The sequence below is a fragment of the Engystomops pustulosus genome, chromosome 3 (genome assembly GCF_040894005.1).
Source record: "Engystomops pustulosus chromosome 3, aEngPut4.maternal, whole genome shotgun sequence".
NCBI classification, from domain to species: Eukaryota; Metazoa; Chordata; class Amphibia; order Anura; family Leptodactylidae; genus Engystomops; species Engystomops pustulosus.
Window position 1 is genome coordinate 78,555,258 of NC_092413.1, and position 15,708 is coordinate 78,570,965.

The 15,708-nt window shown below is 45.4% G+C and overlaps 1 protein-coding gene across 8 annotated transcripts in view; it reads right to left on the reverse strand.

Moving 5' to 3' along the window:
* The window catches only part of LOC140121501 (protein unc-93 homolog A-like), a 110,169-nt gene that overhangs the window by 40,488 nt on the left and 53,973 nt on the right, over nt 1-15,708 (reverse strand). For 7 of the 8 annotated variants that reach the window (XM_072141179.1, XM_072141176.1, XM_072141175.1 and 4 more), the window contains one exon: nt 5,163-5,240. The exons of the other annotated variant lie outside the window; for it this stretch is intronic. In XM_072141179.1, the coding sequence (XP_071997280.1) occupies nt 5,163-5,240 (78 nt within the window). The remainder of the gene's footprint in view (nt 1-5,162; nt 5,241-15,708) is intronic. 8 annotated transcript variants of the gene reach the window in all.

Here is a 15,708-nt window from a genome sequence, read left to right on the forward strand (position 1 = left end):
ATTGAAGATTTAGCGAATGAAATTCAGCAACAAAAAAGTCACTAGGACTCATTATATGTACAGAATAGCTGCATATAGACTAGTGATGGCGAAACTGTGGCAGTCCAGCTGTTGCAGGACTGCCACAGGTCCGCCATCACTGGAAGAAGTCCCCCTCCCCCTCACTTATCTTAGTTCATGGCATCCCACACAAGTTAAATAACAGCAAGACCAACAAAAGAAACCAACTGACAGATTAACAAAGAAGTCACTAAGCAGGTAAGTTAAATAATTATACATATTTGTTATTTAAACTCTTAATATCACAAAATTAGGTTTTTTTTCTAAAGGTGACACACCACCCGAGTTATGCTCGGTTTTTTGGCGAATTTTGACACACCAACCTCAAAAGGTTGCCCATCACTGGTGTAGAGTGTGCCAGATTATAGAAGACAGGCGCACATGCTTTAATAGTCTGGCGAACCCTGCACCCGCCAATCACGCTTAACCTGCGCCACCAGTATGCCACACTTTATATATATAAATTTGACACTTATACAGTAAAGAACATTTTCATTGTTATCTCTCTCCTGCCTGGTACAAATATCTGTGATGAATGAAGACAGGAAAAAAGAAAACTACTGTATATACTCAAGTATAAGCCGACCCGAGTATAAGCCGAGGCCCCTAATTTTACCACAAAATACTGGGAAAACCTATTGACTCGAGTATAAGCCGAGGGTGGGAAATGCATTGGTCACAGCCTTCCCAGTATATAGCCAGCCAGGCTCTGTCCCAGGGTATATAGCCAGCCAGCCCCTAGCCCCAGTGTATATAGCCTGCCAGACCCTACCCAATGTATATAGCCTGCCAGACCCTGCCCCAGTGTATATAGCCTGCCGCCGCTGCCGGACAGATCGCACAGAAGATATACAGGGGTCACCGGAAAGGTGAGTTTAGATATATTTATTTTTTTGACTCCAGTATAAGCCGAGTTTGGGTTTTTCAGCACATTTTTGTGCTGAAAAACTAGGCTTATACTCGAGTATATATGTATTCACACATGATTGTATTCAGCCTTATTTTCATAGGAGGATTGTGAAGGTGCATGTCTTCATGCAAAAAACTTTAGTCTGATAGGAGGCATCAGACTCAGAGGTGAAATCATGATATATAAAAAGAAATTATTTTGTACTGTGTAACATACTGTGGGCAAGAATTTATAGTTGTGATCAGTTGCAGATAAGACCAGTCCTAGAGGTGGATGAGGCCCACATCTGCCAGATTCCATGATGAGTCCATAATGGGAGAAGAAAATCAATTGTCTTCAAGACACACATAAAATTGATTATAAGAGCAGAGCAGGAAGAGGTAATTACCAGCAATGGTCTTTATTGTGTAAACATCACTAGGGGATTGAAATTTGATAGCTTATTTTCATGGGTAAACTCCTTCAATGAGGGGGTACTGTGCTACTCATTAATAACTTCGGGTATACTGTGTTACATATAATAAGGATCAGGTGCTGTACTATTTCCTCATTATGGAGTGCTGGCACTGCGTTTGGATTATGAAGGTCATGCCTGTGCTGTAATAATATTAATAATTCCTTTATTTATATAGCACACAAAGATTCTGCACAGATCTTGCCAGATCATAAATAAATCATAATAATAATCATAACAAATTAATTATAATTACAGACAGTCCCCGGGTTACGTACAGGATAGGTTCTGTAGGTTTGTTCTTAAGTTGAATTTGTATGTAAGTCGGAACTGTATATTTTATAATTGTAACTCCAGAAAAAAATTTTTGGTCTCAGGTGACAATTGGATTTTAAAAATGATGGATTAACAATTATGCTTAATTGCAGACACCTTTAATAATTGTTACAGCAGTTTTTTGTAGTCTAGTGTAGTCTAGTAGTACAGTAAATTACCAATTACCAGATGTCCCTTTGTAATTAGTGGTCGTCTATAAGTCGGGTGTTCTTAAAGGAAACCTACCACTTGAAGTGGCAGGTTTCAGAAGAAAATACCGAGCACCAGCTCAGGGTGAGCTGGTGCCGGAGCTTATTTTTGTTAGTGTTTTAAACCGCGGTATCGCGGTTTAAAACACTTTTTAAACTTTATAGCCGGCGCAGGGAGGTACGCGCTCAGCGCTTACCATGTGCGCGGCTCTCCTTCACTTCCTATGTAGCCGCGCGCACGGTCGCGCACATGGTAAGCGCCGAGCGCGTACCTCCCTGCGACGGCTATAAAGTTTAAAAAGTGTTTTAAACCGCGATACCGCGGTTTAAAACACTAACAAAAATAAGCTCCGGCACCAGCTCACCCTGAGCTGGTGCTCGGTATTTCCATCTGAAACCTGCCACTTCAAGTGGTAGGTTTCCTTTAAGTAGAGCACCGCCTGTATACAACTGCAACTTACAGTAACACAAGATTTTATTGTGAATGAAATTTAGCCTAAACTAATATAGAGGTATATGCACTTATTCAATGCCTTTCAAATTACAATCACCCGGGAGTTAGAGCCAAAAGAACAACAACCTTATAAGTGCATACACATATTCAAATAATAGACAATGGCCTAGTGAACAGGGCAAGAAAAAGATCCTGCTAGTAAAAGGTAGCCATACAAAGGGAACACTAGATTAAAAGCAGTGCATTACCAACAAATAAGAAAATAAAGGAGGAAGAAGTCAGTATGGGACACATAATGAAATGATCTGAGTATAGAGCAGCTGAATACAAGTTCCCTTTGTATGGCTACCTTTTACTATTTTTGTGACTATTTTTGTGATCAATTAATAAAATTTATTAAATATTCATAATCTGTGAATATAGCATTTATTTGGGTTTATAGTTTTTGGATTTAGTACTCTTTGAGCACAGGACTGAATAGCTGCACTCAAATTAGGTGCCCCTTTCCTCGGCTCCCTACCAGTTTGATGTGAGCATTCAAATATGTCAAATGTAAGGATTGTGCCTGCAGACTGTTGACCCCGGATAGGGATCCAAACGTAGTTTAGGAGGTAACAGCCCAAGATTAGGAGAAAATCTAAAAGCGCCTTTTATTCACCACAATGGGGCTCATTTACTAAGGGTCCTAATCTTGCACTTTCGTCGGGTTTCCCAACGATTTCCGATTTGTGCCAAATAGCCCCGGGATTTTGGCACACACGATCGGATTTTCACCCGACAGAAATGGGGGGGTGTGGCCGTTGGACAACCCAACAGATTCGGAAAAACTGTGTAATTTAAAACATTTGTGTCACAAGACACGCACTTACATGCATTGGGATGAAGAAGGTGAACTCAGGAGGACCTCAGCACAGAAGCAACACCTGCTGGATATTGGGCACACGGACCTTAGTGAATCCCGGCAGACCCGAATCAGCGTCAGAGAACGCGCCGCTGGATCACGATTGTACCGGGTAAGTAAATGTGCCCCAATGTGTTTTCTCACCTCTCCCCTCTCCATTACAAACTAAGCAGCTGTGGAGTAAAAAGTACAAAATATAGAACATGCACCATACATTGTGACGCGTCTGCCTGGCTTGGTTACACAGTGTGTACTTACCGCACTGTGACCGGGTGCCATAGACGTCCATGAATGCCATGGTGTGGACACAGCAACAGCCCCTAAATGTTTGGCTGCCAGGGCCCTTAGTATTTATGGCATGTCACATGACAGGTGTACTGATTATTAACCCCTCTGGGACTCCCCCGCTGCACTACAAAAAGCATCGCCATAGTTGCCCCTTTTGCCCAAGACTATACATATTATATATCAAAATGACTGAAGAAAAATAGGGAATTCATTAATAATGTTCATTTTGAGTTAATTTGAAAATTTTAAAACAAGCACTATAAATTACAAAAAACACTTTTCTTCCACTTTTAACCCCAAATAAAAATGAAAAAAATGTTTAAACTTTTATTACCTTTTTCACTAGCTCTATGTATCCCAAACAAAACACTGCAAAAAATTTTAAGGTAGCATGCAAAAAAAAAGTTATGGCCCTTAAAGTGGCACATACGAAAATTCGCTAAAAATGCCTAGTCACTAGAGCCTTTTCAGGCCGAGTCACTAAGGGGTTAAAAATGATGCACAACACCTTTAACAAGGTTACTTATTGGCTCAATGAGCGTTGGTAGCACCAAGTGACAAACCAGGTAACTTCTGATCAGAAAAGTTATGGGTATACATAAACATAAAAAAGTATAAATGAGGTGACAGTTTGAGCAAGAAATGGTAAGGTTATTTACATGATTATCTTTCTAATAACTTGATGTGGTTTACTTCTAGTTTCTTTGTGTACATCAGTGTGACCACAAAATCACATCACATGACGCTTTCCTTCACCAGCAGAGAGTGTATATAAATAGACCAACGTCCATCCTGCTAGAAGTAAAAGTCAGAGCAAGGTAAGTTGTTTAGTTTATGCATCTTCCACCTGTAGTTGCCTCAACAGCAGTTTTCTACAAATTCCAGAAAACCTCTTGAATAATGATAGGGAGGTTGGCTTATACAGTACATACATGAGTAGTCTCTTGCAATGTAAAGACAAAGTAACATTTACATACATCACAATTTTGTGGTAATTAAAGATAATCAAACCCAATTTTTAAGTTAGGTGTTTGGGGTTGCTAGGGTTGTCAACTAGCTGAATTGACTATCTGGCCACCAATCTGGCAATATGTCTGGGTCTTGCGGCCAAAACTGAACCCTGAACCAGAATTTGAATGTCGGGTCTGCTCATCTCTAGTTATTAAGATTTACAGTCAAGAAAAACCCGGAGCTATAAGCAAAGGGGGACACCACTTCCTGGGGATTACTGTCTTGGCAGCTTGGAGGAGGTGGCATGTGAGAGATTTCCTGATGTCTGGTGGCAATTGCAGATCTTTGAGAGAGGCAGAAACATTTTGACCACTGTGTGTGGGAGAAGGTCTTACCAAGCTCTGCTTCTCAGGCTGCACAGTATGAAGGGGGTGAAGTTGATTGAGTGGCAACTAACCGTTCGTAGTCGAAGGAGATAGCATGTGATGTGGAGGTGGGGGCCAGGCATGCTTGTTTCAAAGTCAGAGGGGACACGTGACAGGTCATTGTGACTTTTGATTGAGTCAAAGAAATGTTTAGTTTATAAGCAAAGAAGGGTATGGTAAGTTATTAACGCTCACCCGATAGAGTTAATTTTAGGAAGACTTCCATTCCTACTGCACGGATCTCTACGTGATCTGCGTGTTTGGGATAGTGAACTTAAAAAAAAAAAAAAAAACTGATCCAGATTATTTTATTGTCTCCAACATAGAGAATGCAACATTACATAGACCCTAGCACTGTGTCCATAGTATGGGCTGCAAATCCCAGCCTACGTGTTTCGAGCGCGTTAAACGCTCTTAATCATGGCTAAAGCATGTCCAAGGAAAATGCCTATATAGGGTTATGTGGGCTGACATAACCAGATTTTTAACCACAAGGCCACTGTTCCGACATGCTGGACAATACTGCTAAAAATACACTATTTGTTAATTTTAAAACAGAGTATGAATTGAGAGTTGCAGTTTTTAGAATCGGAAGTACGGGAAGTTGGGCGTAGAACACCAGTTGGTGGAAACAACAGGTGTGAGACCCAGACACAAGGTAAGTAGCTGTTTGTCAATTGGATTTACAGAAAGGGAAAAACAATTATAATTATTGATGAAAAATGCTACTATTGATATAAAATCTTATATATTTACAACACACTTATTTATAATACACCCCTGGTATACCGTAGACATACTTCAAGAAGTTACATGCAATTGTGGTTTTATCTTTATGCCTTATTGAAAACGCATATGTTACAATTTAGGAGCTTATTCACAATAAAAGCGCATATGTTACAATTTAGGAGCTGTATTCACATGGATGCTGAAAAATGTGTAAAGATAGATTTGAAAGCATTGTTCAAAAATGTACCTGCATACACAGACTCACTTTATCAATGTAATTTACTGTATATCTATACAGTACTGATCAAATGAAATGAGCATATCGGCTTTTGTTGGGATCAAGAGACAGAAGAGTATTTAAAGTTCCTTTAATTAAAATTATTGAAGTGCTGACTGGATATCTGGTGTACTATAACCACCAGCACCATGTGAAACCCGAATGCAATTAAACAGACGCGCTAAATGAGTTGGCTCCGAATTGCGACATTAAAATGTAAATACATTTATGTGACAGTTTTTAAATATGTCAGAGGTTTGGAAGGAGTAAATAATGGGGTGTGTGCTATTAGAAATGTAATCTAATAGAATATAAGCAAGCTCATGCTTGTAGTTCATTCCCTTCGGGTATCTGGTATCAAGATGGAGTATCCAATATGCTTCTCTATCAAATAGATGTCTACCACGATCCCCTCCTCTGCTACAGTGTCGTATGTGTTCTATACCATAGGCTAAAAAAGCTATTAGTGTTTCCCCCATGTTTTTCATTAAAGTGTCTGGAAGCTCCAGAAATTGGGGGCTAGAGAGCTTCATTCTGTTTTGCCTGTTTTTTTCATTTTACGTGTAGTAGCACCTACGTATTTGGAATCGCAAAGTGTACATTCCACAATACAGACAACATGGTAACTGTTACAATTGATATAGGTTTTAATATCAAATATTTGTGAGTTAGTAGAATTTGTAAATTGATTTTTTGCTCTTACTACTTGACAACCTTTGTGTGTAAGCCAGGTTGTTTTCATTTTAGTGTTGGGTCTGAAGCTAGGTGAAATAATATAGTAGGTGCCCTCTTTGACACTATATTGCAACCATTTTGTAAGATTTTTTTCAAGTTTTTCATCTTGGTATAATATTGGCAGATGTTTGAGGATTACTGATCTAATGTCCTCAAATGGGTTGCTATATTGTAGTACCACATATGGATTTGAATTGTGTGTTTCTGTCTTTTGTTTTTTCAATAAGTAAATCACTTCTATATAAAGATAGCACATCGCAGCTAAGCCAAATATATTCCTCTGACCATTCGATATATTCCTCTAACTCTAAGAACATCTCTTGTGTCCTTCAAATATCCAGCTGTTCTAGTAACCAGGGGTTGGGGGAGTACATCCGGCCATTCACAAAGGGGTTCATTCATCAACATGATCGATGTAATGTTTCATTCTCTGTGTTAGAGACAATAAAATAATCTGGAAGATTAAGTTGGTTGTACTGGAAGAAATGTGTAGGGTTGAGAGTTTCATGGGGGTTCAGAACCCGAAGGGGTTGGATTGTGTTTCCTGCTAGAACTTGTGGGAATCTAAGTGGGTTGTTGCGAGGGGTAGCGAGAAAGGGAGCTCTAGTGTAATCTGGTGGGAATGCTGGGTTGTCCATAATTGGAAGCAGCGAGCCCTTCAGGTTGATCAAAGGGAGGTGCGGTTTCGCCGAATAGTGTGTGGGAAATGGTGAAGGAGAGGGTGATGGGGTCACGGGAGGTTGGGGACCAAGTCCAGGGGAGAGTCATGAGGTCTCTACAGCAGACTTCCTGTGCTAATCTCACCCATGTCTTTGAAGCGCTACAGTGAAAGAAGTCCATGTAGCAGGAATATGCAGCCAAAAGGTACTATAGGTGGCAGTCAGGCAAACCAATTTCTCCCAAGTCTTTCGGGCGGACAAGAATACCTCTTTGTATCCTAGGTCGACCGAGAGACTAAATAAAGGAACCAAAACATTTTCTGACCTTTTTCCAGAAGGGAAGGGGTATGTAGATCGGAATGGTCTGTACAAAGTAAAGCAGTCGGGGCAGTAAAGTAATCTTGAGGATATTGAGTCGTCCAAATCAAGAAAATTCTTTTTTTCCAGGAGGCCAAGTCAGTTTTAAATCTAGCTAGTAGGGGCATAAAATTGTCGGGAAATAGGCATGACAAGTCTTTGCAAATTTTGTTCCCCATGTATTTGACGCCCTCTGGTGGCCAGGTGAAATGGAACCCAGATATTAGAGGAATCATGTCAGCGGAGGAAGGACAGACATTAAGAGTTCAGACTTGGTGATATTGACCTTGAAGTTCGACCAGCAGCCAAACCTGTCCAGTTCACTCATCAGAGCAGGGAGAGAAGTATGGGGGTCCGTAACATAGATCAATAGATCGTCAGCAAAGGCTGAACATTTGTGCTCTTTCCTGGAAATCTAAATGCCTTTATGTCTGGCTAAAAGAAATGGGGGATAGAAGAGACAGAGGGGCGCTCCTGTGTGTACTACCTTTGTGATAAATGGTCAAAATTTGATACTTCAAGCTACTAACCTTATGGGGTTGTGCATCTAGGGCACAACTCCCAAATGATGCTTCCTTAGATGGACCTTTATCTCCGCTGCCGCATTCGTGGTCCTGCTTACTCCCCCTTGACGTGGATAGGCAGTTCCAGACGGATATCATTTTCTCCAAGATTGGAGTGGGTTTTTTCTTGAACACTGAAAGAATGGCGCTGGCCGGTCCCGTAAAAATGATTTATTTAATTGAACGTAAAATAAAGTAAAATAATTAAAATAGAACAACGCGTTTCGAGCTTGGACTAAGCGCTTCCTCTGGTTCATAAATAGATGATGTCTGGCTGAGGGATTATTGTAGAGGGAGAGGATTTTAATCTGAAAATTTGGGCCTAACCCGATGTTGGAAAGGGTCTGCCTGAGAGGGCCGGGAGATCCTATCAAAGGCCTTCTCAGCATTTAGGGAGTGGATCATCATCGGTGTCTGGTGCGACTGAGCATAGTGCATGATGTCCAGGGTTTTGAGTGTGTTGTCGCGTACCTCCCTGCCTGGCACAAATCCCACCTGTTTCTTGTTTATAAGGGTTGGTAATAGAGGGTTCAGCCTGTTGGCTAGAAGTTTTGCAGAAATCTTTAGGTCTACATTAAGTAGTGAAATGGGCCGATAATTGGAAGACACTTGAGGGTCCTTACCAGGTTTAGGGATGACCACGACATGGGTGGATGTGGTCTGCGCTGGGAAGGGGCACTTGGTGGAGAGTGTATTAAAGGCCTGTACTAGTATAGGGCTGAGTTCTTGTAGGAAATGCTTATAAAATGTACATGTGTACCCGTTTGGGTCTGGGCTTTTACCTCACGGTAGATGTTTAATCATGTGGCTGAGTTCTGTGGGAGTAAACAGTTCCTCTAACTCGGCAATGGACTCTGACGGGGGGGGGTGAACCGTGACGTGGGTGGGTGGTGGGGGTTTCAGGTTTGGGGTACAGTCGCCAGGTTGTAAAGTTCTGTGTAAAAGGAAAGGAAAGTGTCTGTTATCTCTGGAGTGGTGTGTACGACTCTGTTTTGGGTTGATTTGATGCTGGGCATAAAGGATTGTGTTATGCGGTTTCTAAGGGCTCTAGCCAGCAAACGGCCACATTTGTTACCATATTCATAAATTTGCTGCGGCACACTTGTAGCATACTTCCGTATGCTTTTTCCAGTAAGCGCTTGACCTCCAGCCTAGCCATTTGGAGGTCCCGCAGTATCGGGGTAGACAGAGATTGTTTTTGCCTCAGCTCCAGAGAGCTAACCTGTTCCAGTGCCCTCCTCAATGTATATGCTTCTTCCCGTTTAAGGTGAGCACCGTGCTTAATGAAAACCTCACAGACAGAACCTTTGAGGGTTTCCCATTTCATCAGTGCGGGGGTGGGATCTGACGCGTGATCCACAGTGAATTGGGCAATGGCACGAGTGACCTCGGAAAGGCAAAAGGAAAAGAGAGAGGTTTAGTAAGAAGAGAACAAACCAAAAGCAGCAATATATACTGTGAGACACTGAAGGGGTTAACTGTGGATGGGCGGTATGTTTCCCCTAGGTTTTGCTTCTATGCAAGGCCTTAGTGCTGAGGTGGGTTTGTCCAGCACCTTGGACACAGGTGATGGGAACAGCCTAATTAGCCTGGATAAAATGACTCAGCAGAGTTGAGTGGGTTGTCTCTCTGTGGAAGGAGGCTGAGAGGACACAGCTCTGACCTGTGTGTCTGGAGCAGCCACGTGATCTTTGTTTAGTGTGAGCTAGTGGACTATTTGTATAGTTAGCACCCTGACGGGTAGGTTTTCTTTTGTTTATTCAAATACCTGAATGTAAAGGCTGGTTTTATTTTGCTGCAATAAACGCAGGCGAGACCTGTTTGGACTGTACCCTGGTGTCCCTGTCTTGAACTGCATCCCAGCACCACGCTACCACGGTCTCTACTGGGCCAAATCCCCACATATGGTGCTTCGGATTGCGGGCAGTTCAAAAAGACATACACCTGAAAGGCTTGATACATCCTGCAACATTGCATGGCCTGGGTGAAAGCAGCAGGCAAATTGCAGGATACAGCCAAGATGGAGGACTTTATTAAATACCTGCAAGAGGAGGCCAGAGCTAATCGGCAGCAGCACCAGGAAGAGTCCCAGGTTAATCGGCAGCTGCAGCAAGCCATGCTCCAGCAGCAGGAGGAGAGGTCCCGTCAGCAGCAAGCCATGTTCCAGCTGCAGGAGGAGAGGTCCCGCCAGCAGCAGGAGGAGAGGTCCCGCCAGCAGCAAGCCATGTTTCAGCTGCAGGAGGAGAGGTCCCGCCAGCAGCAGGAAGAATCCCGAGCCATGTTCCAGCTGATGATGGAGAAGTTTTCTGGCATGATGGCAGCACCGCAAGCGACGACTACTGAGGGGTCCCATACTGGTCTGCAAGGGTACCCGGTTGTCCAGCATTCCGCACGGGCTGCAGTACAAAAGGCTTTACAAAAAATGGCGACGACCGACGACGTGGAGGCGTATCTCACTGTGTTCGAGCGAGTAGCTGAGCGAGAGGAGTTACCGGCTGAGCAGATGTCCTGGCACTGTTCCTGACCGGCGAGTCGCAGAAGGCTTACTACGACCTGAGTGAAACGGAGGCCCGTAAGTACCCCCAGCTAAAGGCGGAGATTCTGGCTCGTCTTGGGGTCACCGTTCAAGTTCGCTCCAGCCGGGTCCACCAGTGGGCTTACTCAGAAAAATTACCCCCACACTCCCAAATGCATGACCTGATCCATCTTGTCCGGAAGTGGCTACAACCAGAGGACTGCACCCCAGCACAGATGGTAGAGAGAGTGGTCCTCGACAAGTTCACCCGTTCTCTGCCCTCTCGGCTCCAGCGGTGGGTTGGACAGGCCGGTCCCACAAAAGCTGAGGAGCTTGTGTCCCTTGTAGAGAGGTATCGGGCTACGGAGGACCTTCTACTTACCTCTCCCACACGAAGCAGTGCCAGTGACAGGGTCACCAAACCAGCTGGTAAGACTGCTACTGCGGAAAAGGGGAGACATGTCAGGTTGGGAGGGGGTTCATTGGGGGGCGTGGATACCCAGAAACCCAGTGAGGCTCGTGACAGAGGTCATGGCCGTATCCAGTGCTGGCGGTGCCATGAAATGGGCCATATTGCTGCCAACTGTCCACTGTCAGTGGAGCCAATGGACTGCAACCAGACCCGGCGAGTGTCACTGTTTGCCCGGCCAGTTCTGGCGGCAGAGTCAGTCACGGATGCAGAACCCCAAGTATGCATGGTCACAATCGGTGGTCACACAGTGGAAGCCTTGCTAGATTCAGGGAGTCTGGTCACCCTGGTGCGGGGAACTTTGGTTGATCCTGGACTATACAGTGGGCGGAGAGTGGGAGTGTTGTGTATACATGGGGACACTCGCGAATATCCCACTGCTGTCATCAACCTACATACCCCTTGTGGTACTGTTACCCATGAAGTGGGGGTGGTGGGGACCCTTTTTCATGAGGCTATTATCGGCAGAGACTTACCGGTGTTTTGGGACCTCTGGAGACGAAGACCCACCTCAGGTGCTGTTGCAGATAATGGACATCAGGTATGTCCGGCCTTGGCCCCTGAACCCTTTGAGGCCGATGTACACACACCAGCAGTAGGGGTGACCCCATGTGATGAATTCTCTCCCCTAGAGGTCCTAGCTGGTGAGGTCGAGGGCCACGAGGGGGTGGCCGACATGCTGGACCTTGAGATTTCCCGTGACAATTTTGGGGCTGCACAGCTACAGGACCCTACCTTGGTTAAAGCACGGGAGAATGTCAAGGTGATAAATGGGGTACTCCAAATACCAGGGGCTGATAAAATATACCCCCGAATGGTGATTATTGGGGAACTGTTGTACAGGGTCGACCAGATACGGGGTGAGGAGGTTGAGCAACTTGTAGTACCCCAATCTCACCGTAGGCTGGTGCTAGAGTTGGCACACAAACATGTGCTGGGAGGGCACTTAGGTGCTGAGAAGACCCGAGAGAGGATCCTGCAGCGATTTTTCTGGCCCGGGGTATGGGAGGAGGTAAACCGGTATTGTAGCTCCTGCCCTGAGTGTCAACTTACTGCCCCGGTCTCCCACTTCAGGAGTCCTTTGGTCCCGCTACCGATCATAGAAGTGCCCTTTGAACGGATTGCAATGGATCTGGTTGGCCCCATAGTCAAATCCTCCAGGGGGCACCAATACATCCTAGTTATCCTGGACTACGCTACGCGGTATCCCGAGGCGATTCCATTAAGGAACACCTCCTCCAAAAATATTGCTAGGGAGCTGTTCCAGGTGTTCTCACGCACAGGCCTCCCCAAGGAAATCTTGACTGACCAGGGTACCCCATTCATGTCTAGGGTAATGAAGGAGATGTGCAAGTTACTACAGGTAAAACAGCTCCGCACCTCTGTGTATCATCCTCAGACAGATGGCCTGGTCGAGAGGTTTAATAAGACCTTGAAGGGGATGCTTAAGAGGGTGGTCAGCAAAGATGGGAAGGACTGGGATTGTTTGTTGCCCTATTTGATGTTTGCCATACGTGAAGTTCCCCAGTCCTCCACGGGTTTCTCACCCTTTGAGCTGTTATATGGCCGTTCCCCACGTGGGCTTTTGGATGTAGCCAAGGAGACCTGGGAGCAGGAGAGGACCCCCCACCGTAGTGTGATAGAACACGTCTCCCTTATGCAGGACCGCATAGCGGCGGTAATGCCCCTTGTAAAGGAACACATGACAAGGGCACAAGAGGCCCAGTCTAGGGTCTACAATAGGTCAGCCAGACTCAGGACCTTTAACCCAGGCGACAGAGTGCTAGTTCTGGTGCCCACCGTGGAGAGCAAGTTCTTGGCCAAATGGCAAGGGCCATATGAGGTCATGGAGAGAGTGGGGAAGGTAACCTACAGGGTATCTCAGCCGGGGAGGAGGAAACCCGAACAGATATACCACGTGAACCTCCTAAAGCCATGGAGGGAAAGAGAGTCCCTGATGGCCATGGGAGTAGAGAAGGCGTCTGTCTCCAAGAAGGGGACACCGGAGGTAGGTGTACCCGATGCCAAGGTGCCTGAAGTACGGATCTCGGAGTCCCTCTCCAGGGCCCAGATTCAGGAAGCGAAGGAGTTTGTGCTCCGAAATATGGAGGTGTTCTCTAAGTTACCGGGACGTACTTCAGTCATCAAGCATGACATCATAACCGAACCCCACATCCGGGTACACCAAAAACCTTACCGGGTCCCTGAAGCGCGCCGGCTTGCCATATCCGAAGAAGTCAGGCAGATGTTAGACCTGGGGGTTATCGAGGAGTCTAAAAGTGACTGGTCGAGTCCTATTGTGTTGATTCCCAAACCTGATGGTTCCCTACGGTTCTGCAATGATTTTAGGAAGTTGAACGAGGTGTCCAAATTTGATTCCTATCCCATGCCCAGGGTTGACGAGTTGATAGAACGACTTGGACAGGCTAGGTTCTTCTCCACCCTTGACCTGACGAAAGGGTATTGGCAGGTACCCCTGACTGACAGGGCTAAAGAGAAGACCGCTTTTGTTACCCCTGATGGGCTTTTTCAGTACGTGGTACTCCCCTTTGGGCTACATGGGGCTTCCGCCACATTCCAGAGGTTAATGGATCTCGTGCTAAAACCTCACCGGAGTTATGCCTCGGCCTACTTAGATGACATTATAGTCTATAGTAACGACTGGGAGAGTCATCTAGCCAAAGTACAAGCAGTGGTAGACTCCCTGAGGGCAGCAGGGCTGACAGCGAACCCCCAAAAGTGTGCACTGGGTCTGGAAGAGGCCCGTTACCTGGGGTACCGTATTGGGCGAGGGGTCATCAAACCCCAAGTAAATAAAGTAGAGGCGATCCAGCAGTGGCCACGACCTTTGAGCAAGAAGCAAGTGAGGGCTTTTCTGGGCATAGTGGGCTATTATCGCCGATTTATCCCCGATTTTGCGACAATAGCGGCACCTCTGACTGACCTGACTAAGGGTAGCAGGGCGGTGATGGTAAAGTGGAGTGAAGAGGCTGAGGGGGTGTTTCAGCGACTTAAGACGGTTTTGTGTGAGGGACCGATACTGATCACCCCTAACTTCACCAAGACCTTTATTGTGCAGACTGACGCTTCTGACGTGGGCTTGGGGGCTGTCCTGTCCCAAGTAGTGGAGGGTGAGGAACATCCTGTAACATTCCTGAGCCGCAAGCTCACACCTCCTGAAAAGAACTATAGTATAGTTGAGAGGGAGTGCTTGGCGATCAAATGGGCTCTGGAATCCCTGAGGTATTATTTGGTAGGGCGGCAGTTTACACTGGTGACCGATCACTCTCCCCTAACCTGGATGAGTCAGGCCAAGGAGAGGAACGCCAGGGTCACAAGGTGGTTCCTAATGCTCCAGAATTTTAAATTCACGGTGGAACATCGAGCAGGAAAATTGCATGGGAATGCCGATGCCCTATCCCGTACCCACTGTCTGATGGCCAAAAGTGTTCGTCCCCACAGGGTCAAACAGAGGGGGAGGGTATGTGAGACACTGAAGGGGTTAACTGTGGATGGGAGGTATGTTTCCCCTAGGTTTTGCTTCTATGCAAGGCCTTAGTGCTGAGGTGGGTTTGTCCAGCACCTTGGACACAGGTGATGGGAACAGCCTAATTAGCCTGGATAAAATGACTCAGCAGAGTTGAGTGGGTGGTCTCTCTGTGGAAGGAGGCTGAGAGGACACAGCTCTGACCTGTGTGTCTGGAGCAGCCACGTGATCTTTGTTTAGTGTGAGCTAGTGGACTATTTGTATAGTTAGCACCCTGACGGGTAGGTTTTCTTTTGTTTATTCAAATACCTGAATGTAAAGGCTGGTTTTATTTTGCTGCAATAAACGCAGGCGAGACCTGTTTGGACTGTACCCTGGTGTCCCTGTCTTGAACTGCATCCCAGCACCACGCTACCACGGTCTCTACTGGGCCAAATCCCCACAATACGTACATAAATATATCTCAAATGGAAAAAATATAACTATCACCATTGTTTTTGGAGAGGAAAGTCTAGCTACCCCATGCTTATCTGCATGGGTAAATGACAAGTCCTCACAAGTTATATTTACAGTGTCAGTGAACCTCAGTTAAATACCTGAATGGCTTAACCCCTTCAAGACCAATGATTATTAAAACCTTTCAGGGCCAGTGTAATGGCAGGACATAAACAAGGACAGTGAGCCCTGAAACTGAGACCCCCAATCTGTCTCTACCTACTTATTGGGTCCCCCCTAAACAGAGGCCAATAACTGGATAATAAACACCCTGGGTAAGGGGTGAACATGTAACAATACAGACAAACAAACACAATAAGGCAAGGTATACAATCCGAGTCGCCAGCAGCGGGGAATACAATAACCAAATCACAATCCAAATAGAGAAGTCGAGACACAGGTAAGAAATCAGAAACCAGAAATCAGAGACTACAAGAGAGCTAGTGAACACAGCA